The sequence below is a fragment of the Triticum aestivum genome, chromosome 5D (genome assembly GCF_018294505.1).
Source record: "Triticum aestivum cultivar Chinese Spring chromosome 5D, IWGSC CS RefSeq v2.1, whole genome shotgun sequence".
In the NCBI taxonomy this organism is placed as follows: domain Eukaryota; kingdom Viridiplantae; phylum Streptophyta; class Magnoliopsida; order Poales; family Poaceae; genus Triticum; species Triticum aestivum.
Window position 1 is genome coordinate 413,667,124 of NC_057808.1, and position 25,470 is coordinate 413,692,593.

The 25,470-nt window shown below is 43.7% G+C and overlaps 2 protein-coding genes across 2 annotated transcripts; both read right to left on the reverse strand.

The window, feature by feature from the left end:
* On the reverse strand, positions 1–1,156 carry LOC100037628 (dehydration-responsive element-binding protein 1B). Its single transcript, XM_044545733.1, has one exon. The coding sequence runs from the start codon at positions 781–783 to the stop codon at positions 175–177; it is 609 nt and encodes a 202-aa protein (XP_044401668.1). The 5' UTR covers positions 784–1,156; the 3' UTR covers positions 1–174.
* Positions 1,157–18,962: 17,806 nt separating this feature from the next.
* On the reverse strand, positions 18,963–20,397 carry LOC123125206 (dehydration-responsive element-binding protein 1H). The gene has a single exon (XM_044545734.1). It carries the CDS (start codon positions 20,317–20,319, stop codon positions 19,597–19,599), a length of 723 nt encoding a protein of 240 aa, XP_044401669.1. The 5' UTR covers positions 20,320–20,397; the 3' UTR covers positions 18,963–19,596.
* Positions 20,398–25,470: the final 5,073 nt, after the last annotated feature.

Consider the following 25,470-nt stretch of genomic DNA (forward strand, 5'->3'; position numbering starts at 1 on the left):
TATTACTACTGTATTCTTTATTCACAGAACACGCAAGTGCAAATATGCCCTTCCTCAAAGTAGAAACCGGAGGCTTTCAATATGAACGAACACACATGACCATATGAGGGAAAATATTCCCCTCTGTTTCTTCCCATATCTGGTGGGACAGAAGTATAGAACCAACTATAAACTTTACCATAGCGGCGTCTTGACGTCGCCGCCACCGAGCTCGTGGTTTTCAGGCTGCTCCGGCGACTCCATGAACATGCCCGGCGAGTAGTATGATCCGGCATTCGTGCCGCCAAACCAGTGCTCGTCCAGCAAGTCGCTGGACGTGGACAGCTCGCTCGGCGTCGGCGAGCCTTGGACGTCCTTCTCGCCGTCGGCCGTCGACGCGACGGGTCGCTGCCGCTGGAACGCCACGACAGCGACGGCGACGGCGTCCTTGATCTCCCGCGCGCTGCTGAAGCTGGAAGACCCAGCGGCGAGGACGGGCAGCATACGCCAGGCGGAATCGGCGAAGTTGAGGCAGGCGGCGCTTCCGGAGAGAGCGAGGGAGGCGGAGTCGTGCGCTCGCGCCGCCATCTCGGCGGTGCGGAAGGTGCCGAGCCAGAGCCTTGTCTCTTTGCTGCCGCGCACGCGTACCTCGCACACCCACCGCCCGTACCGCCCCCGACGCCGCACGCCGCGGTACAGCGGGTGGCGCGTCTCCTTGTACTTGATCCTCCCCGCCGGCCTCTTCGGCGGCTCCGTCCACACCGTCCTGTGCTGGTCTGACAGGGAGGCGGCGTCGGCGTCCATCTGTGGGGGTGGCGTGCGTTAAGCCGTTGTGGCGACTGGCGAGGTTCGATTGATTGGGGCTCCGATGAGAACTAGAAGCGGAGAATCAAGCAGGTGAGTATATAGTATGCAGGAGAAGAGGTTGAGGGGTTACCCGCAACGGGTTGGATACCCGCCACGACGTGGACGCTCGGGTGGAAATGGAAGTGGAACGAAGGGACACTCTCATGGCAGACTGGTTTCTCACTCTCACTTACAATATCGAGCAGTAGCCAGCTTCATATGGCGCGCGTTTGCTTCATCGAGGTAGCTAGCGGTAGCTCTCGCTTGGACGTACGATCGACTACGGTGCTACTTTTGTTACATTTTTTCTATTTTGCCATGAGATGCTCTGGTGTCTATTTGTTCACCCCAAGATTGTTCATCTCGGAAGGGTTTGAAGGCTGTGGTGTCCTTCTAGACGTTTCGACGCCGAAATAGATTCCATACGAATGAGTGCAACTGATTCCATATTACGGATGAGCACACTATATATTTGTTCCCTACTTTTATTTTCGGGAAGCAACACATCACTTTTCTCCAATCAATAGTTGTAGTTGTGCGAGAACAACCTTTTTGTACATAGCACTTGAGTATATCGGAGGGATTTGCCGCTCCATGCGGTGGCCTTCCAGACATGTGAACGGCGGTAACTGATTCTAGATCGACTAACAAAGGGCACGTCGTTGTTTCTTACTTTTGAGTCTCGAAAAGGAGAATATCTTTTTTCTCCAAAAAAATAGTGGAGTATAACATAACCATCAACACTTCAGCATCTCCTACGTTTTTATTGGTAAGAAATCTATTTCATCAACTAGCAAATTACTCCCCCCGTTCCCAAATATTTGTCTTTCTAGAGATTTCAACATATGACCAAATACGAAGCAAAATGAGTGCATCTACACTCTAAAATATGTCTACATACATCTGTATGTTGTAGATTATTTGAAATGTCTAGAAAGGCAAATATTTGGAAACGGAGGGAGTACCAATAGCTGGCGAGAGAAAATACATATGATCGATCTTTAATTCACATTGCAGCTCGTGCAAGAGTCCTTGATTGATTTAGATATGACTTTGCTCTCTATACCCATTTACCCTATGACACACATCATCAGTTGACAGTTGTGGTAAATTTACCAACAACTATAACTATCTCACTCAGTTGGTGGAGCGGCTTCGTTTTGCATGGACCTTCGGTGGAGATGTCAAGTCATGCATGGTCGACATATGCTACGTTGTGTCATGTATGTTCGCCAGGTGCTACGTACGACGGATCTTCTAGAGACTAGAAGTTGTGTCGGCTGGTGGTACTTGGCGGCATGATGTTGCGGTTTACCGCCGGCGACCGCGACGTGCTCAGCAGTTTGCGCGCAGGGAGGTGGTGCCGTTGGGCGCCGTGGTGGCGTTGACGGATGCCGGACTAGCAAGGATGATGCGGATCTCTTTCCTAAAGATGGGTTAGCGGTTCTATGATAATGTCGGCTTCTAAAACGTGTGCATGTGGTGTACGCTTTAGGTTTGCTGCACCTGCTATAGGTTCCGATACGTTATGCGGATGGATCGGCGACGACACCGATTTTAGATATGGGGAGTGAGAGCACTCCACATTATCAAGTTTATAGGTGCGAATGATGGTTTCGGATGGCTTGATGTATGTTCCTGCCCAGCAATTGTTGAATAATTAATAAATATGGTTGTATGTATCGATTGATGCAGAGGCCGGGGTTTTAACCTCCTTTTCCGAAAACAAAGTTGGAGATGCCCTTTGGGATATGGTGGGGTCTTGGGTCATGATTTCATCCACTAAGATTGACATCTTGGAGATACTAATATATAGAAATAGTTTGTGAGTACAATAGAAATCTTGTTAGATTCATCAATCTACACCAAAATCCTATTGTGTGTGAGGCGCTTGTATGTGGAAGTCGGCGTGTGTTCACATGTGTTCCATCCTTGTAATCACAAAAAACTTAAATAACAATGTTCTTGCTTGTTTTAACTAGAAGAGATACCACATCATATTATTATTTTTCAAAAAGGAGCTTGAAACCCCCAACCTCTGCATCAATTGATGCAGACAGTCATATTTTTATTAAAGTTGACGCAAGGCAATGAAGCCAAAGACATCAACAAATGGAATACAAAGCATAGGCAACAACCAGAACCAATACAAGATATGGTTTTTTTAACACCTATGACCAAGTAAACTTCTCCGTAACAAAGTCTTCAAGAAGAGATAAATGAGCTCGTGCCGCCATGGCCACGTCCGGTCGGAGATGACCTGTACAAAGATTTTCATCATAATTACGGTGACCAACAAGTGAAGGCCAGCACATCGACAAGACGACAACGCCTTGGACAAGGCCATGCCACAAGTTTTTCGCTGTCGATCCGAACCAACAAATACCAGAACAAGAGTTTTCACAACGGACATCGAGCGTTGTTCCAATCACAGTCTTGATGATGGCTCTTCTGAAAATCACCCCTGCCGGTAATCCGTGCTAGGCCGGAGTGGCACTAGCAAACCACTGAGAAGAATTCCCACCTTGGACCACCAATAAGGTCAGCAGGAGGCCGGCCATGTCTCGGCCCGGATCTGGCAGCCGCCAATCCAGGTCGACGCAAACTGACATCTAGACCACTTAGCAACACAAAGACGGGAAATGTAAGAATAAGATGTCTTGACACATTAAGTCCCATCTAAACTATAAGGCAAGAACCGGCACTAAAAATTGTTTGATTACACCATAGGAAAACACATGATTTATCTGTGTAAATTGGGTGGGTGTTATAACTTTCATAGACATATTTTGGCCCAAGAAGCCTTTCTAGGACACTTATAGTTCCGAAACAAATATTAGAAAGGAATATGGAGGGTTATTCTGAAGGTTTAATTTCTTCCACCTAAGTGACCGCTTAAGGGTTTTGCTAACAAACTCAATAATTAAAATGTTTTGTAAAAAAGTAGCATCTCTAATTAGACACAATGTTGGGGCTATAAATATGAGGTACGCCCACGTAGACGGATGACACTCCAGGGGCCCATGACCCGTACAAGCTATGACAGAAAAAACCATGGGCCGAGGGGGCTTGATCATCAGCCGGCAAAGATAAAGAGGGTGGCCCAGGATTGTGCTAAGGCCCTTCAGTCGGATACTAGGTCAGCTGACAGCCTGGCACTGGTAGTCAGCCAAAGATGAAGGGATCAGACTGTTAGACTTCCATTCAGCGGCTACCTAGGATGCCACTCTCCCATGAATTCTGAATGAAGCACTTAACCAACGGTGCTATAATTTAGTTAAATAAGACAGTTACCAATAGTAAATGCCATGGAACAGTCGGCCACACCTGAGGCCATGAACAACATTAATACCAGCTCTTTATGTTCCCCCACTTGGTGCACTCTATATAAGCCGAGTGGGGAGCTCTGGGCTGAGAGTTGAACATCCACACATTGTACCTTACGCCAAGAGCTAAGAGCACCACATGAGTAGGATGTTACCTCCACCGCAGAGGGCCCGAACCTTTATAAATCCTTGAACGTACTCCCATCTGCACCCTTTGGTAGATACGATTGCCTCTACATTTCTACCCTCTAGTATTGTCAGGATTATTTCCACGACACACATCTTCAAAGTAAAATGGTGGAGAACTTGCTTCAGTGGTGCATGATAATCTGCATTGCAAGAGAAGTAGCAACTAAATATCTTGCAATGAAATTATAATAATCCCTCTGATCCAAATTATTTATCGCTGCTTTAGTATAATTTTATAGCATTTTTATTTTATTGGCAATTGTAGAGGTAAATTGAAACTAATACTAATCTAATACTTAGTTTTTCATGATTGATATTTTAGTTTCATCAACTTGGCGGCGCATACCATATCCAAATCCTAGCTCCGCCACTGTGAACCGCACAACCAGCATCCAAACATATAGCCATATGAGTCACATTAGGAGGTAGATGCAGACTAGATATACAGTTAACACAACGGATTGAGAAAAATGGCATTCTAAAAATCAAGCGTTTATTAGTAGACACATCTTTGTGATAAAAGCAGCACATTATGCTACCACGTCAGTTTTATTAGGTGGTGTTGTCTTGTTTTTTGTGAGAATTTAGTGATGTTATCTTAGGGCATCTCCAACATGGATCCTCAAACCACCCGCATCAGTCCGGACCACGTGGTTCTTGAAGGAAATATGCCCTAGAGGCAATAATAAAGTTGTTATTTATATTTCCTTATATCATGATAAATGTTTATTATTCATGCTAGAATTGTATTAACCGGAAACTTAGTACATGTGTGAATACATAGACAAAATCAGTGTCCCTGGTATGCCTCTACTTGACTAGCTCGTTAATCAAAGATGGTTAAGTTTCCTAACCATAGACATCTGTTGTCATTTGATGAACGGGATCACATCATTAGAGAATGATGTGATTGACAAGACCCATCCGTTAGCTTAGCATAATGATCGTTTAGTTTTATTGCTATTGCTTTCTTCATGACTTATACCGGAAGAACAGTTTGTGTGCTATCAAACGTCACAACGTAACTGGGTGATTATAAAGATGTTCTACATGTGTCTCTGAAGGTATTTGTTGAGTTGGCATAGATTGAGATTAGGATTTGTCACTCGTGTATCGGAGAGGTATCTCTGGGCCCTCTCGATAATGCACATCACTATAAGCCTTGCAAGCAATGTGACTAATGAGTTAGTTATGGGATGATGCATTACGAAACGAGTAAAGGGACTTGCCGGTAACGAGATTGAACTAGGTATGATGATACCTACGATCGAATCTCGGGCAAGTAACATACCGATGACAAAGGAAATAACGTATGTTGTTATGCGGTTTGACCGATAAAGATCTTCGTAGAATATGTAGGAGGCAATATGAGCATCCAGGTTCCGCTATTGTTTATTGACCTGAGATGTGTCTCGGTCATGTCTACATAGTTCTCGAACCCGTAGGGTCCGCACGCTTAACGTTTGATGACGATTTGTACTATGAGTTATGTGTTTTGGTGACCGAAGTTTGTTCGGAGTCCCGGATGAGATCACGGGCATGACAAGGAGTCTCGAAATGGTCGAGAGGTAAAGATTCATATATTGGAAGGTTGTATTCGGACATCGGAATGGTTCCGAGTGATTCGGGTATTTTTTCGGAGTACCGAGGGGTTACCTGAACCTCCCGGGGGAATATTGGGCCTACATGGGCCATAGGGGAGAGGGGAGGCAGCCCACAAGGTGTGGGCGCGCCCCTACCAATAGGGAGTCCGAATTGGACTAGGGAGGGGCGCCCCCCTTTCCTTCTCCTCTTCCTCTCCCTTCCCTCTCCCCCCCTCCGGAAAAAGGAAAGGGAGTCCAAATAGGATTGGGAGTCCTAGTTGGACTCCCCCCTTTGGCGCGCCCCCTAGGCCGGCCAACTCCTCCCCTTCTCCTTTATATACGGGGGTGGGGGCACCCCAAAGACACAATAGTTGTTTCTTAGCCGTGTGCAGTGCCCCCTCCACAGTTTACCACCTCAGTCATATTGTCGTAGTGCTTAGGTGAAGCCCTGCGCGGATCACATCACCAACAAAGTCGCCACGCCGTTGTTTTGACGGAACTCTCCCTCGACCCTCTACTGGATCAAGAGCTCGAGGGACGTCATCGTGCTAAACGTGTGCTGAACACGGAGGTGTCCTACGTTCGGTACTTGGATCGGTTGGATCGTGAAGACATTCGACTACATCAACCGCGTTAACTAAACGCTTCCGCTTTCGGTCTACGAGGGTACGTGGACACACTCTCCCGTCTTGTTGCTATGCATCTCCTAGATAGATCTTGCGCGATCATAGGGTTTTTTTGAATTATTACGTTCCCCGACAGTTCTGACTTTTTTGCCACGCAACGCGGTCCTGTATCCATCTGGAGGCCAGTCCAGACGTCCTTTTTCTTGCAAACTGAAGGTAAACTCCGGGGGGTTGTAGGAGTCCAGACACCAGTCACTTAGGACTCCGGCACCCCAGGCCCATTGAAATCCCCATCTCGGGCCCCTTCTCTCTAGTCCACTCCTACCCTCTCATTTCACCCCCACCCTCGTTGTCCATCGTCGGCGCTATACCTCTTTGGCCGCCTCTCGGGCATCCTGGACTTCCGCATGCCCCATCCCATGAATCCTTCCACAGCCAGGTACCCTCCGCACCCCTACCGATTCCATCCATGGCAGACACAACGCCCGGCAGATGTTCGGTCAAATGTCATTGAGCTTTTTTGGAACTTCTTGTTGTTTCCTAAAGAAGCACGATGGTGGGTCACTCGGTTTACAAGGATGAGTTGTTGTGCGATGTGTGGTTGGCCATTTCTAAGGACATTTTCGCCATGAACAAGGGCCTGGCTGATGGAGTCAAATCCAGCAAATCTTGGGTAGGCGTTCCCGAGCAGGTAGCCTTAGCACGATGGTAACATGGACAAATGGTTTACCCGGGTTCGACGTCCCTCAAAGAGATAACACCCTACATCTTGCTTTGATTGTATTGACTGAGTTGGTACAGAGTACATGTTGATCTACCACGAGATCGTGTGTGTATGAGTCGGCGTCTATGGTCCTCACCCCTTGGTTTATATAGACAACGGGGTACCTAGGGTTACACATAGGTCGGTTACATCTAAGGCCAAACCTGCCAAAGATCACCTCTAAGTCTTGGAGTGTGCACCAAGTCTTCGGAAGATTCCGTCTAGATTCCCCTGGAGACCGGATGAATGCGGCCCACTGATGGCCATTTGGGGGTCTTCGGCCCGACTCATATGTCTAGGACGACGTGACTATCACCCCTTATTTAGGACACCATCACCGGCCTTTTGGCAAAGCTTGCATATTTAATTTCATGAGCGAAAGAACTTCCCGTCCTACAACAAGCATGTCATCCATGCACGCAATGTAAAGTCGCTAACGCATCGATGGTACAACATCTAGAACTCCATCATGAAGTTTTGCATGCAATTCACCAAGTGGAGACAAGGTGGCCATTGGGCTCGCCAACCATCAAGATCGTAAGTGTTGCTTCTTGTTACTCTACATGTTGTTTAATTCATTAATTCTCATGTTGATGTACACATCGTATAGCCTGCAAGCATTGTCATGACGTACTAAAGGACCGAAGACAAACCATTCATGCACATACATTGTTGGATGAAGCTCAAGGGGCAGTTTATGTGAGACGACATGCGCCAGTTCTGGCTCTAGTATCATTTAATTTGGAATAAATGATTTCACAAAACTTGTTGAACATCTGGTTATCTCGTTGAATTTGAACTATTGTATTAAAGATATTTGCATGGATGAATTGTGCTATTTTCTATAATTACTTTGAGTGTTGCGAACATGGCTTAGTAAAACGGACAAAATATCGTCCGTTTTATGTAAATTGTGTCTGAACTTTGTTAAATTCCGTCATGTTTGATAAAATTTGCCCGCTTTGTGAAATGGGTTCTAAAATGTACGCAGGCATGGTTGCATCGCCGGCTCCTATATGTCTGTGGACTGATCCCCCCTAGACCGTTGACATATATGGTTTCCGATTTTAGAGTTGGAGATGCCCTTATATTAACATTACACATGTGTGCCTATATGAAATAAAGATTTGAATGAACCTTCTTAGAAAATAGAAATTGAATCATGTACAGATCACACCCGACCCTCGAACCCACCCACCTACCCAGCCCAAGCCCGCCCCTAAGGACGCCTGCTAAGAACTAAGCGATACACGCCGATGTGGAATCTTCCATGTCATCCCCATGGCCCCACCCCTCTCGAGCAGAAAACAGAAGAAAAATTACTCGCGCAAAAAGTCCTAATCGCCGCTCATCCCCTTTCTCTTCCGGGCTATGTGACGGCCGATGGTTGAAGACGGAGAGGATGTTCCCCAAGATCAATGGTGGCATGACATGTCGAGGGTCGTCTGAGGCGGCCCAACCTGCCGGTTCCCCTCGAGCGGTGGGTGCTACTTGTGAGCTGCGTTGGGATTTTCTCGAAGAGGAGAAGACGATGCAGTACAGTAGAGATAAGTATTTTCCTTAGTTAAGAACCAAGGTTATCAATCCAGTAGGAGAACCGTGCAACACCTTGTTAGCACCACCTGCACACAAAATAACAAATACTTGCACCCAACATGAACAAGGGGTTGTCAATCCTTCGACGGTTAATTGCAAGGATCAAATCTTGTATAGATACATAGATAAATAAAACACAAAATAAAATAAAGTAAAGAAAATAACTGCAAGGTAATTTTGGTTTTTGATATGTGATGAAAATAGACCTGGGTGCCATAGTTTACACTAGAGGTTTCTCTCTTGAAAATAGCATACGGTGGGTAACCAAATTACTGTTGGGAAATTGATAGAAAAGTGAATAATCATGACGATATCCAAGGCAATGATCATCTATATAGGCATCACATCCGAGACAAGTAGACCAACTCCTGTCTGCATCTACTACTATTACTCCACACATCGACTGCTATCCAGCATGCATCTAGAGTATTAAGTACATAAAGAACGGAGTAACGCCTTAAGCAAGATGACATGATGTAGACAAAGTAATATCACGCATGAATAAACCCCATCCTTTTATCCTTAATGGCAACGATACAATACGTGTCATGTCCCTTTCTGTCACTGGGATTGAGCACCGCAAGATCGAACCCATCACAAAGCACCTCTCCCATTGCAAGAAAAATTAATCTAGTTTGCCAAACCAAATCAATAAATCGGAGAGAAATACAAAACTATAATAATCATGCATAAAACATTTCAGAGAAGCTTGAATAATATTCATAGATAATCTGATCAGAAACTCACAATTCATAGGATCCCAACCAACACACCGCAAAAAGTGATTACATCGAATAGATCTCCAAGAACATCAAGGAGAACATTGTATTGAAGATCAAAGAGAGAGAAGAAGCCATATAGCTAGGACCTATAGATCTTGAGTAAAATACTCACACATTATCGGAAGGGTAGCAAGGTTAATGTAGAGCCCCCTCCCCCGATGATCGATTCCCCTCCGGCAAAGTAGCAGAGAAGGCCTCCAGATGGGATCCCACGAGAACAGAAACTTGCGGTGGTGAAAAAATTATTTCGGGTGGCTCTCTGATGTCAGGGAAATATTTGAGAATTTATAGAGGCGAAATTAGGTCAAGAGGTGCCACGACGAGCCCCCAAGCCTGGGGAACACCCCCCTTGGGGCGCGCCTACCGAGCTTGTCACTCCCTCGTGACTCATCAGGTTTTCTCCCGAACCTTCTAGGGTCTCTTCTGGTCTAGAAAAAAATAATCCAATTTTTTTCTCCATTTGGACTCTGTTTGATATCGATTTACTGAAAAGCTAAAAACAAGCAAAAAACAGCAGCTGGCACTGGGCACTAAGTTAATAGGTTAGTCCCAAAAAATAATATATAATTGCATAAAGTTGCATATAAAATATCCAAGATTGATACTATAATAGCATGGAATAATGAAAAATTATAGATACGTCAAAGACGTATCAAGCATCCCCAAGCTTAATTCCTGCTCATCCTCGAGTGGGTAATGATAAAAATAGAATTTTTGATGTGGAATGCTACTTATCATATTCATCATGTAATCTTTTCTTTTTGTGGCATTTATATTGAGATTCAAATGATTCAAAGCAATAGTCTATAGTTTGACATAAAGCAATAATAATAAGGCATGCTAACAAACAATCATGTCTTTCAAAATATCAACGCTAAACAAAATTATCCCTACAAAATCATAGTATTTTCAAGCTCCATCTTCTTAACACAAAGTATTTATCATGCACAACCCCGATGACAAGCCGAGCAATTGGTTCATAGTTTTTAACGTGCCTCAGCTTTTTAAACTCTCACGCAATATATGAGCGCAAGCCATGGATATAGCACTATGGGTGGAATAGAGTATGGTGATGGAGATAATATATAGAAGACAAAATAGGGAATTCTTACATCGACGAGGCTAATCAACGGGCTATAGAGATGCCCATCAATTGATGTCAATGCAAGGAGTAGGGATTGCCATGCAACGGATGCACTAGGATCTATAAGTGTATGAAAGCTCAAAAATAAAACTAAGTGGGTGTGCATCCAACTTGCTTGCTCATGACGACCTAGGGCATTTGAGGAAGTCCATCGTTGGAATATACAAGTCAAGTTCTATAATGAAAATATTCCCACTAGTTATATGAAAATGAAAGCATAGGAGACTCTCTATATGAAAAACATGGTGCTACTTTGAAGCACAAGTGTGGAAAGGATAGTAACATTGCCCCGTCTCTCTTTTTCTCTCATTTTTTTGTTGGGCTCTTTTTGGCCTCTTTTTTTATGGTCTCTTTTTGACCTTTTTTTTATTTCCTCACTTGGGACAATGCTCTAATAATAAATATGATGATCATCACACTTCTATTTACTTACAACTCAAATGAAAATTACAACTCGATATTAGAACAAAATATGACTCTATGTGAATGCCTCCGACGGTGTACCAGGATGTGCAATAATCTAGGTAACATGTATAAAAAATATGATGAACGGTGGATGAGCCACAAATACTATGTTAGCTATATGATCATGCAAAGCAATATGACAATAATGATGTGTGTCATAATAAAACAGAACGGTGGAAGTTGCATGGCAATATATCTCAGAATGGCTATGGAAATGCCATAATAGGTAGGTATGGTGGCTGTTTTGTGGAAGATATAAGGAGGCTTATGTGTGATAGAGCGTATCATATCACAGGGTTTGGATGCACCAGCGAAGTTTGCACCACATCTCAAGGTGAGAAAGGGCAATGCACGGTACCGAAGAGGCTAGCAAATTGCGGAAAGGTGAGAGTGCGTATAATCCATGGACTCACATTAGTCATAAAGAACTCACATACTTATTGCAAAAGATTATTAGCCCTCGAAGAAAAGTACTACTACGCATGCCCCTACGGGGGTAGATTGATAGGGAAAGACCATCGCTCGTCCCCGACCACCACTCATAAGGAAGACAATCAATAATAAATCATGCTTCAACTTCTTAGCATAACGAGAGACTATACATGCATGCTTTTGAAATCACAAACCTTAACATCAATATTCTTACTAAACCACAATTTCTCATTATCACAACCCACATATTACCATCTTTATATCGCAAAACTATTGCAAGGAATCAAACTTATCATATTCAGTGATCTACATGAATTTTTTTATTATATCCCTCTTGAATACCTATCGTATTAGGACCAAATTCATAACTTGTACTAATTGCCATTATGATTATCGACTCTCAAAAAGTTATAAGTGAAGCATGAGAGTGCAACTATTTCTTAAAAAAACACCAATGTGCTCTAAAAAAAATATAAGTGAAGCACTAGAGCAACGCCTAGCTCAAAAGATTTAAGTGAAGCACATAGAGTATTCTTACAAATCACGAATAATGTGTGTCCCTCTCAAATAGGTGTTTCCAGCAAAGATGATTGTGACAAACTAAAAAGAAAACAAAGCAAAGATTCATACAATAGACAACGCTCCAAGCAAAACTCATATCATGTGATGAATAAAAATATAGCTCCAAGTAAAATTGCCGATGGTTGGTAGAAGAAAGAGGGGATGCCTTCCGGGGCATCACCAAGCTTAATTTGTTGGGAGTCCTTAAATAGAACCTTGGGGTGCCTCGGGCATCCCAATCTTAGGCTCTTGCCACTCCTTGTTCCTTCATCCATCATGATCTCACTCAAAACTTGAAATTTCAGCACACAAAACTCAACAAAACCTTTGTGAGATCCATTAGTATAATAAAGCAAATCACCACTTTAGGTATGGTTGTAAACCCATTCATTCTTTATTATTGCATTATACCTACTATATTCTAACTTCTCCATGGCATAAACCCCCGATACAATCCATAGTTTCATCAAAACAAGCAAACAATGCAACGAAAACAGAATTTGTCAAAAACAGAACATTCTGTAGAAATATGAACAATGCTCGTACTTCTATAACTCTAAAATACTGAAAACTTAGAACAACGTGGGCAATTTGTATATCAATCATGTGTAAAAAAATTCAGATTCAAAGCATGTTCCAGTGAATTTAAACAATTCTGTTAGTGGGCGCAAAAGTTTCTGTTTTTCCACATAATCAAATCAATTATCATTCAAATCACCCCAAAGGCTTTACTTGGCACAAACACTAATTAAAACACAAAAACACATGCATAAGAGTAGCATAATTGTGTGCACACTCAAAAACAGAAAAATAACAAGAAAATTTAAGATAAATATTAGGTTGCCTCCCAACTAGCTCTATTGTTTTGTGCCCCTAACTAGGCGTAATGCATAGTTTCAAGTGTTGTCATATTTGATTCCTAAATCCTTTTTGATGAAACCTCCCAAATATTTTCTCAATAATTATCTATTTTCATTTTCTTCTTTTCTAGTGGGAGAGCTTAAACTATTAAAAGGACTCTGTTTGGTGATTTTAACATTCATTACTCCAAATTCCGAATCATCACTATAAATATCCTCATATAAAACATGTATTTCATCATCAATAGGTTCCCTAGCCATCTCCTCAAAATAATCATTGGTAAACCCCTCATCAATTCCCTTAGTGATCCAATCCAGATTATCACACAAGTATGGTGGTATAAAGTTTTAATAATTTCAGCATAAAGAACTCTCCTCCTAAGATTTTTGCCATAAGCAAAATAATCCTTAGACTCCAAACTACGTATAGTATCTTTATCATGGAGAATTTCTTCTATTGGAGGGTGTTCAAAATTAATCCTATAGTAAGCAAAGATTTCTCTAGCTTCACGGATCACATAGTCAAATTCACACATAAGAATAATGGTGGCAATCTTCTTATTTTTAGGATCATGGATATTGGAAAGCTCATAGAATATCTTTTGTAAAGATGGATGCATATGCACGAATTGTCTTTCTAGCTTAGTAATTAACATGGCAATGGAATCAACATAACAATTTGTTTTATCAAGAATAGACCCTCTTATTACTGGTATAACTCCCGCGCAATCAAAGAATTCTTGAACAATATGCTTCCCAATAATGTTTCCATCTCCCACATGATATATTTTACTTTTAAGATTTGTGGGATCGCTAGTTTCCGGAGGATCATGATTAAGATCAACGGATTTTAGCTTTTCCTCAAGGGATTCTGTAGCGCTATCCTCACTAGCACATTCAACGATAACTTTGTCAAATTCTGGCATGATGGGAACTTAAAGCAAGCAATCAAGCAAACATGAAAAAAGCAAACGAGAAATATTTTTGTATTTTTTTTAAAATGTTTTAGAAATGGGGGAAATGAAAATGAGAGGCAAATGGAAAATAATGTAAATGCAAGGAGATGAAAGTATATGCGTAGGTACTTGATAGATGTTGATGATGTCTGCCTGGCAACGGCGCCAGAAATTCTTCCTGCTACTTGTTAGTTGCGTTGGGATTTCCTCGAAGAGGAGAGGATGATGCAGTACAGTAGATATAAGTATTCCCCTCAGTTAAGAACCAAGGTTATCAATCCAGTAGGAGAACCACGCAACACCTCGTTAGCAGCACCTGCACACAAAATAACAAATATTTGCACCCAACGCGGACAAGGGGTTGTCAATCCCTTGGCGGTTAATTACAAGGATCAAATCTTGTATAGATAGATAGATAAATAAAACACAAAATAAAATAAAGTAAATTAAATTGCAGCAAGGCATTTTTGGTTTTTGATATATGATGGAGATAGACCCGGGGGCCATACACTAGTAGAAAAAGGGCCATTTGTCCCGGTTCTAGAGGGACTTTAGTCCGGGTTCTGGAACCAGGACTAAAGGGTCGGTACTAAAGGCCCTACACGTGGCTGATGTCTGGAGCTCCACCTTTAGTCCCGGTTGGTAATACAAACCGGCACTAAAGAAAATTTTACGAAAAAAAATTGATTTTTTTTAATTTTTTTTTCTGATTTTCAAATTTGTGAATTATTTTACAATTTAATATCTAATCACTGCTCAATTTAACCTCTAATCTCTAATCACCCCTCATCATTACAAATCATCTAACTTCCCGGCCGGTCACCCATCCTCTCACTACTCCAGCCTGAGCACGCTTAACTTCCGGGTTCTATTCCCCCTCGTTTCCAAGTCTGCACTTGTTGTTTTCCTGACAATAGTGAGATGTCAATCCTAATAACCCTCAGGAGTTTAGCTTGAGCATGAAGTCACACGTTTCACTGTTTGAGTTTAAAACTATTATTCTAAAAAACAATAATTATGTAGTAACACTAATATTTCTTGAGTAAGTAGTTTGACCATAGTTTGACCAGATTTGACCAAAATACAAAAAATTGAAATAATTATTTAGTAACACTAATATTCTTGAATAATTATGTAGTAACACTAATACTTCTTGAATAAGTAGTTTGACCATAGTTTGACCATATTTAACCAAAATTCAAGAAAAACTTAAATTTGAGCATAACTTTTTCCCCTTTTAGAATTTGAGGATCCTAAAAATTTGCAAACCGGCTGTAGGCCGTCAAAATCGGATGCGGATTTTCGTGCCGAACTTTTTTTCCGACATCGTATGCAAAAGTTATAGCTGTTTTACTTTTTCATGACACTTCTTTGCAAAACATGTCCAAATTTAAGTTTTTTAATTTTCCTAACTAGTAGATATAGTAATATAACTACATCTCAAAGGATTTTATTTTTTGAAGTTTTTATCATTTTCTTTTGTTTTTTTCAAAACTGAAATGGCGATACACAGGGGGGGGTAGAGTTTGAGAAATGGGCCCTTTAGTCCCGGTTTGAGACACGAACCGGGACTAAAGGGTGCGATGCCCTTTTGTCCCGGTTCGTGTCTCAAACCGGAACTAATGGGCCCATTTGAACCGGGACTAATGCTCACATTAGTCCCGGTTCGTAATGCAACCGGGACTAATGTGTATATTGTGCTGTGACAAAAGCCTTGTTTTCTACTAGTGATAGTTTTCACTAGAGGCTTCTTTCTTGAAAATAGCATACGGTGGGTAAAAAAATTACTGTTGGGCAATTGATTGAAAAGCGAATAATCATGACAGTATCCAAGGCAATGATCATTTATATAGGCATCACGTTCGAGACAAGTAGACCGACTCCTGCTTGCATCTACCTCCACACATCGACCGCTATCAAGCATGCATTTAGAGTATTAAGTTCATAAAGGACGAAGTAACGCCTTAAGCAAGATGACATGATGTAGACAAAGTAAATTCATGCATGAATAAACCCCATCTTTTTATCCTTAATGGCAACGATACAATACGTGTCACATCCCTTTCTGTCACTGGGATTGAGCACCACAAGATTGAACCCATCACAAAGCACCTCTCCCATTGCAAGAAAAATCAATCTAGTTGGCCAAACCAAATCAATAGATCAAAGAGAAATACAAAACTATAATAATCATGCATAAAAAAGTTCAGAGAAGACTCAAATAGTATTCATAGATAATCCGATCATAAACTCACAATTCATGGCCGAAAAAAGTGATTACATCGAATAGATCTCCAAGAACATCAAGGAGAACATTGCATTGAAGATCAACGAGAGAGAAGAAGTCATGTAGCTACAAGCTATGGACCCGTAGGTCTTGGATAAAATACTCAGACTTCATCGGAAGGGCAGAAAGGTTGATGTAGAGCCCGTCCGTGATTGATTACCCCTCCGACGGAGTACCGGGGAAGGACTCCAGCTGGGATCTCACAAGAACAGAAACTTGCAGCAGCGGAAAAAGTATTTCGGGTGGCTCTCTGATGTCAGGAGAATATTTAAGAATTTATAGAGGCGGAATTAGGTCAAGAGGTGCCACGAGGGGCCCACAAGCCTCCCCCCAGGGCGTGCCTCCCAAGCTTGTCGCTCCCTCGTGACTCTTCAGGTCTTTTCCCGAACCTTTTAGGGCCTCTTCTGGTCCAAAAAAAATCAATCCAAAGTATTTTCTTCATTTGGACTTTGTTTGATATTGATTTCCTGAAAAGCCAAAAACAAGCAAAAAAACAACAACTGGCACCACGCACTAAGTTCATAGGTTGGTCTCAAAAAATGATATATAATTGCATAAAGTTGCATATAAAACATTCAAGATTGATACTATAATAGCATGGAACAATCAAAACTTATAGATACGTTGGAGACGTATCAGTGGGTCGAGCTCCCCTTTGACGGCCACGGCGAGCTCCTTCTCGAGGGAAACCAACTGGTGAGCTCTTTGCAGTCAGCGGTGGCGCGGCAATCGCTATGTCGTACACGGGTGGTCGGCGCTCACGAGCTCTTGGTCTCCGGCAGCTGCGGTGCAAGCTCTTCGTCTCCAGCGATTGTACCTTTGAGATGGCACGGTGAGGTCCTCCATTGCTGCCCTGCCTAGCAATTAAAATCCCCAAAAAACTGCATGTTGTGTGAAATTGCCCATCTCCCTTGGTTGTCTGATGATGTCACTTTTTGCTTGAGAGATTCAGAGCTGTCTTAGATGTGTGATGAAACAGTACTACACAAGATGCCGATTATGATAAACATAAACTAAGCAAGCCAATACAGTGTTCAATCCTTCTATGAACATACCATCAGCTAGTGCCCTTCCTGTGAACATCGCCAGGATCCAACAGAGTTAGCCCAAAGCTGTAAGCATCACCAACAGGTGATACAAAAAGGGGCGCAAAATCAAGGCAGATTAGTTTATTAATAATTAATATGTCTGTTGGAAACATCCCTATGTAATGTTGTTTTTCCGTGTAGAAGCAGCTGATTCAATCCAATCATAAATGTTGTACATTGTAAACATATCTCCCTATTCAGGGATATAGCAAGCCACGACTGACTAGCACGCTCGTGCACTCATGTAGTTGCCTGAGATCAATACGAAAGTCGGCTTCATCATATTCTTACCTCTTACATTCTGTCATTGTTTGGTAAGAATGACAAATAAAGAGTATTTGCTGCTGATGTTTCTGCTAGGATCTACATGAAAGAACCACCTAACATTTGAACTAGAACTGAAACTGGAATCAACTAATACTTGAACCATATAACACAGACAAATTCAAATACCTTGGGCAGAAACAAGATGACAAAACTTAAATCCGTCTACTTTTCTAGTGCCCTGGTGCCTATCAGGTAACAGGTATTACATTAAAGTTCACAAGGGCATACAAAATATTGCATCCAACATCTTCAAACTATGTGTAAGACACTTCAGCTGTCCATTATCATCATTGTTTGAGCTTCTTCTTGTCACACCAAAGCCCTTCGCTTTAGCATAGTTGTTGTAGTACTCTCGCACCTCATTCTCAGTATCAAAGGTCATCCCCAATTTAGGATCTCCAAGTAAGGCATCTGGTTGAGCTTCACCGTCGTCATGTTCAAGTTCCACGTTGCTTTCATTCAGTTGCTTAATGGTGTCATCATCGCTTGAAATAGACATGTCACTTGATTCTTGAACACCACCACTTCCATCATCCATTTCTATAAATCAAGAAAATTTAAACATTATTATTGTTCGAAGACAATATAACTAAATTGATAGGGGATGGTAACATATTGTGCTAAAATTTGGCATGTGAACCATGAACTATACAAGATGTATACATTCAGAAGCATGGGTAGGAACAAACAATCAATCGTAAATAATGTGCTACACTTCTGTAGATTTAGACAAAAGAAAGGAATATAAGAATCGATCAACATGCAGTAACATCGACCACACGATCAAGAAAAGCTAGATAAAAGGTGCAGAGATTGAACATAATAAAATATCTCTACTCTTATAAAAAACAGAGTTGGTGATGATTGTGTGCCTGCCATCCTGCAATATAGACCGTCCGATTTATATCTGACGGATATGAAGGAAACTATGACAATTTTGTAAAAAGATATCCACACCCCTCTGCACATATGCAAATAAGGTCTTCCCTCGTTCATCATTTTCTCCCACAAAATAAACTACTCATACAAATGCATCTTGATGCTCCGTACAACGCATGGGCATATTGCTAGTTGGGGCAAAAACCTCACCTCCTCTACTCCTCGAGAACTCCACCCCCCAAGGCACAGAAGAACTCCACCCCCCGCGTCGTCATCGAAGCGTCGACGGACAACAGCTGCTGAAACAAAAAATCAATCGTAAATATCTAACCGAGGCCACATAAATATCTTAGTAAATCATCATCTTGGAATGTTGTGGTCCATTGCCCTCTAGGAGCGTGGCATACCGTACCACTCGCTCACTCAGAAATTCTAAAAAAAAACGCGCTCACTCAGAAAAAAAAAAACTGTTCCTCGCTCACAGGCGTGACCCACCCACTGAAGCGCGCGACAGCTCGTGTATAGCGATAGCGATGATTTCTAAAATGAGAATGAAAGCAGAAGTGTATATTCTGTGCTGTTATGGAACGGATCTGTTGGACGTCGCTTGTTATGGTAATCACACGGCACCTACTTCCGGACCATTTTTCAGCCGACATCCATGTCTTTCGCTTTGCATGCTCGTCTTTTTAGGAGAATGAAGAACCGTGCCGCTTGCTTGTCCATCTATGTCAAGTATATGTGTTGTTATGTGAGACCGGTTTGATGCGTCCAAATGTTCCGTGATTTTATTATGCTGGTGTAGTGATGTGTGATGATAGCCCCACGGAGCGCTTTTTCATAATAAGAAAAAATAAATTAGAACCCACGGAGCGTGGATAGTTTTGGCCGGAGAAGATTACCGGTATCAGTGGCTCCATAGCGCCGCATCATCTCCGCCGTCGTTGCAGTCACTGGCCGCCAGTGGCGGCGGCTCCAGGAGCAGCCCCTGCGCAAGGTCCGCGTAGTACGTGCTCACGTCCATTTCCCCGGACGTGTGGAGCTCCGGCAGGCCGCCGCGCAATGCGTCAGGCACCTCGGACTCAGCATTGGCACAAGGCTGCTGGGACGACGTCGCCGACGACCTGGCATTGCCCGGCGGGGGCGCTACGGAGGCGACCCCGTTGACGGGAACTACCTCGGCGTCGCCGGCGCCGGCGGTCCTGGCCTGCCGGCGCAGGAAGTCCACGACGGCCCCGATGGCGGCGCGCCTGACGTCGGCCAGGCTGGAGGGAGAAGAGGGCACGGCGAGCAGACACGCGGAGTCAGGGAAGTTGAGGCGCGCGGCGGAGCGGCCGTGCAACGCGAGCATGGCTGCGTCGTGCGCGCGGGCGGCCGCCTTGGCGGTGGCGTGCGTGCCGAGCCAGAGCCGCTCGCCGCGCTTGCCGGGCACCCGCATCTCGCACACCCACCGGCCGTTGCAGCCCCGGCGGCGCACGCCGTGGTACACCGGGTGGCGTGTCTCCTTGATCTTGGTGCGCCCCGCGGGGCGCTTCGGCGTCGGCGACGTGGGCGACGTCGGCATCCCCTGCTCCTGCGAGGACGGCGACGAAACCGGCGAGCTCCACTTGTACTCGGGGGCCGTGTGCATTGCTGGCGAGGAAGGTGGTGGTGCTAGGTGTACGGCTGGCTGGCTGGATTATGATTGTTGCTGCTACCTTGCTGGGCTTGTGAGTACTCAGTAAACCGGTGGCGTGCCTAGACCATGGAGTGTGCTTATTTATAGTTTTGTACCACGCGTCGCCCGTCGGCGCGGGACAGCCTGTGGTCTGCTTCGTTGGACTGTTCTCCGTTGGACGCGTGGTTCCAGGTCGATGTCTGGGGGTTTTGCACTTTGCAGCGTCAAATGGCAAATTTGTTCGGCGGACTGTTCACAAACCGTTCTTATCCGAGGCCCCTTTCTATCCGCGCCTCCATTCACTAGTGTGGGTTTGAGAAAGGGAATGTGCATGTCGATGCAAGAGAGAGGGGTTTGGGGATCAGAGAGGGGACCTAGCTAGGGAGAGAGACATATAAAGAGAGAAATGTATCGGCCTCGCTCGAGCTTACCAAATTCTCTTTCGTATCATAATAAAAAATACACTGTCGATACAATACTACAAGATTGGACAATCAAATATCTCATACTCCCTCCGTTCCTAAATATTTGTCATTTTAGATATTTCAAATGAATTACCACATACGGATGTATATAGACATATTTTGCTTCGTATGTAGTCACTTGTTGAAATTTCGGATCGGAGGGAGTACATTATAACGATATTTAATCAAACAACCATTGTAGTTTATCATGTACATGAATAGTTGGTAGTGTTGCATTTGTATATTCATATGGTTTCGATTATATGATGTTCAATTTTAAACTAACGACTAAATATTCATATTTGAATTCAATGGAGACTGTAATAAACGTTTGTGTATCTTTGGGTTGGATCCGTGGTGGTTGCTTTTCTGGTGCGCTGCTCCCATGAGGCCTTAGCATGACGACTTCCCGACTGTCTACTGCAACAAGTTGTGCCCGACTCCGGCGATGAGGGGCGATGCCGGCGGCGCGCCTTCGGCTCGCTTCAGTGCTTGTAGTCGTTGTTATGTGGTCTACGGATCTGGATGTAATTTTTATTATTTTGGATGTTCGTTGTACTGTCATGATTGAAGATGAATAGATCAGAATTTTTTCCGCAAAAAAAAGAAGACGGTAATAAATGAAATGAAGGGCATGAAATCATATGAGATTATACTTTTAAGTAACGGACTTTAATATTTATATTTCAATTAAACGGATATTACTGATTGTTATTGTACCATATATTCGAAACTAACATGTCAATGTATTTAGTTTACAATAAACAACCAATGGCACAACATTATTAAATTTTTATGAGAAATACATAGGCATAGCATATACTGTGTTGTTTATGAACGTGTCTCAGTTACATCATATGATCGGCCATGCGCCTGTATGATCGTACCAAGTTCTCGTTGCATCATGCGAGTTATTGTCTTTTTCTAGGGTCAACTAGATAAGTATGTTATTGCTGAAGTGTGCTCCGTGCACACAGTCACGGGTCACCCTGTTCCTGTTGCATCACTGTCCAAAATAAGTTCAATTAGATACGAAATATCCCACCGGCTGCAAAATCTACTTCATCGAAATATTTCGCGATTTCGATTGGAGCACACAAAATTCCCCTTCTATCTTGGGTATGAGAAGAAAAATGCACATTACATAAAAAAAAACCGGGCTGCTTTGGTAAATTCTTGTTCTCCCCCATCATGTGACACCTTAACAATCCTCATTTTCTCACCCCCCCCCTCGCAATAATGACTCCTCCACAACACCAGAGCTCCTCACTTTGCGTCGTCCGTAGTTCATCGGCGCTTCTACCCCTCACCCCTCTCAAAACCCTCTAATGTCCATCCACCACTGTACCATAGCCTATTCAACCATCGTCCACCTCGCTAGATCTACTTCAGCGGCCGCTTCTACCCCTCCCATCCCTACCCTGGAAACCCTTGACCGATCATCCACCATTGTACCACAGCACATTCAGCGCTGGTCTTGTACCACCGCGCGGGATTTGCTTCACCGGGACCCTCATCCCCCGCAGCGCATCTGCACCCGGCCCATGCCTACACCGCACTGGAGCCACTTCGTTGACCCCATTGTCTACCATATCAGAGCTGCTTCACCGACGCCCTCGTACACGACCGCAGATCTGTCAACACCATTATCCACCCTACCGGAGTCGCTTCATCGACGCCCTCGTCCACGACCTCATATCCGCTTCGTCGATACCATCGTCCACCTAACAGAGCCGCTTCACCGACGCCCTCGTCCACAGATGCCACTTCGTCGACATCATTGTTCAATATCAGAGCTACTTCACCGACGTCCTCGTTCACGACCCTAGATCTCCTTCCCGGACCCCGACAACCACCGCAGCGGCAACACCCCCGACGACTCTAATCTGATCCCCATTGTCTCCCACGATGCCTAGACACCGACGTGACCTAGTTACTTGTCGCCTTTAAACCCAACTAGTATCACATGCTTGCTATAATTCTAATATACTAACGGTCGCTCTTGCATCTTGTGGAGCTGGCAATTGCAGCAAGGACGATATTTCTTATGGAGCTATCACCTTGACCAACCAAAATTTGGGACCGAATCATAGCTATGATCTTATAAGTGTGTCTCTCTTTTGTATTCTTGTGTGCCTCGCAGCATGCTTTGCTACAATTTTTGAATTGTAATCGAGGTGTGTAGCCAGTGATTATCACTTTTGCCTACAAAATTAGAGATGTAGACGTCATTGTTGGGAAACGTAGCATGCAATTTCAAAAAAATTCCTACGCTCACGCAAGATCTATCTAGGAGATGCATAGCAACGAGAGGGAGAGTGTGTCTACGTACCCTTGTAGACCAAAAGCGGAAGCGTTTCACAATGCGGTTGATGTAGTCGAACTTTTTTCGAGCTCCACCAATCGAGTACCGAACATACGGCACTTCTGAGTTCTGCACACGTTCAGCTCGGTGACGTCCCTCACCTTCTTGATCCAGCAAGGTGCCGAGGTTGTAGATGAGTTCCGTCAGCACGACGACGTGGTGACGGTGATGGTGTAGTGATCCTCGCAGGGCTTCACCTAAGCGCTGCGAAAATATGACCAGGGGTGTAAACGGTGGAGGGGGACGCCGCACACGGCTAGGCAATTGTCTGGTATGTGCTACGCGACCCCCTCCTCATATAGGTGGTAGGGAGGGAGGGAGGAGCAGCCATAGGAGGCGCCCAAGTAGGAGGAATCCTACTTGGAGTCCCTCCCAAGCCGCGTGCCCCCTGCCATATATAACCAATGGGGGGAGGGAAGAGGGGGGGAGAGGGAAGGAAGTAGGAATCCTAATCCACACTTTCCTTGCCTTCCCCTCTTTCCTTCTCATCCTCATAGGGCCGGCCTCTGTAGGGGCGCACCAGGGCTGGTGTGTTCCCTCACTTGGCCCATAAGGCTCATATCTTTGCCGGGGATGCCGGAAACTCCTTCCCGGTGACCCGATAAGTACCCGCTACCCTCCAGAACACTTCCAGTGTCCGAATACCATCGTCCTATATATCAATCTTTACCTCTCTACCACTTCGAGACTCATCTTCATGTCCATGATCTCATCCGGGACTCTGAACAACATTCGGTCACCAAATCAGATAACTCATATAATACTATATCGTCAACGAACGTTGAGCGTGCGGACCCTACGGGTTCGAGAACTATGTAGACATGACCGAGGCACCTCTCCGGTCAATAACCAATAGCGGAACCTGGATGCCCATATTGGTTCCTACATATTCTACGAAGATCTTTATCGGTCGAACCGTTATGACAACATACATAATTCCCTTCGTCCTTCGGTATGTTACTTGCCCGAGATTCGATCGTCGGTATCTTCATACCTAGTTCAATCTCATTACCGGCAAGTCTCTTTACTCGTTCCGTAATACATCACCTCATGACTAACTCATTAGTCGTTTGCTTGCAAGCTTATGATGTGTATTACCGAGAGGGCCCAGAGATACCTCTCCGATACTCGGAGTGACAAATCCTAATCTCGATCTATGCCAACTCAACAAACACCTTTGGAGATACCTGTAGAGCATCTTTATAATCGCCCAGTTACGTTGTGACATTTGATAACACACAAGGTATTCCTCCGGTATCCGGGAGTTGCATAATCTCATAGTCGAAGGAATATGTATTTGACATGAAGAAAGCAATAGCAATAAAACTGAACGATCATTATGCTAAGCTAACGAATGGGTCTTGTCCATCACATCATTATCCTAATGATGTGATCCCGTTATCAAATGACAACACATGTCTATGGTGAGGAAACCTTAGCCATATTTGATCAATGAGCTAGTCTAGTAGAGGCTCATTAGGGACACGGTATTTGTTTATGTATTCACACGTGTATTTAAGTTTTCGATCAATACAATTCTAGCATGAATAATAAACCTTTATCATAAATAAGGAAATATAAAATAACAACTTTATTATTACCTCTAGAGCATATTTCCTTCAGTCATACATTACACAAAGTCATAGGTATCATAAAGGAAGGCCAAACACTTCATTAGGGTCCCTAAGAGTGTGTCTAAGTCCATTACACAAAGTCATGGCTAGTTTATATGAGGCACGCAATCACTAATTGGTGGTTTAATTATGTGCAAGGATATGCAATGTATTATGATGTAAGGAAATCTCAAATTAGTTGTGTCAACATAAAGAGGGGTGCACCAATGAAAAGTACAAGATTTCCGAGTACATGATCTAGGGGAGCACCTTCATCGAACATCGCAACAAAAGGAGGAGCAACACAGAGCCTGTACAACATTTTCTAGTAAGTCACTGCATTTTAATTACTCTGACATGCTATTTGTCTAGCATTGTGCCTGACCAGGGTTCTAGACGCCATACGTGGGATGACAAAACACATGTAAATTTCATGACGCTCCCTATCATTTAGAGGATCCAAAATACGCAATGATCAGGCTAGTTCGTGTAGGGGAATGTTCTATGCAACAAAAAAGTTATGGTAAACGATCACACCCAGAACACTATGAATATGGCGGTAACGACCAAACTCACCGACGAGCAAAGTAGAGAAAGCAGTGAAGAAGTCGGTGAAGCGCGAGGATTCCCACATCTAGGTTACACCTTCCAGCCATGAGATGATCCGGCAATCAAGAGGCAA

Bases quoted from the DNA above. Each gene is read 5' to 3' on its own strand.
- LOC100037628 (XM_044545733.1), bottom strand. From the start codon at position 783: ATGGACGCCGACGCCGCCTCCCTGTCAGACCAGCACAGGACGGTGTGG.
- LOC123125206 (XM_044545734.1), bottom strand. From the start codon at position 20,319: ATGCACACGGCCCCCGAGTACAAGTGGAGCTCGCCGGTTTCGTCGCCG.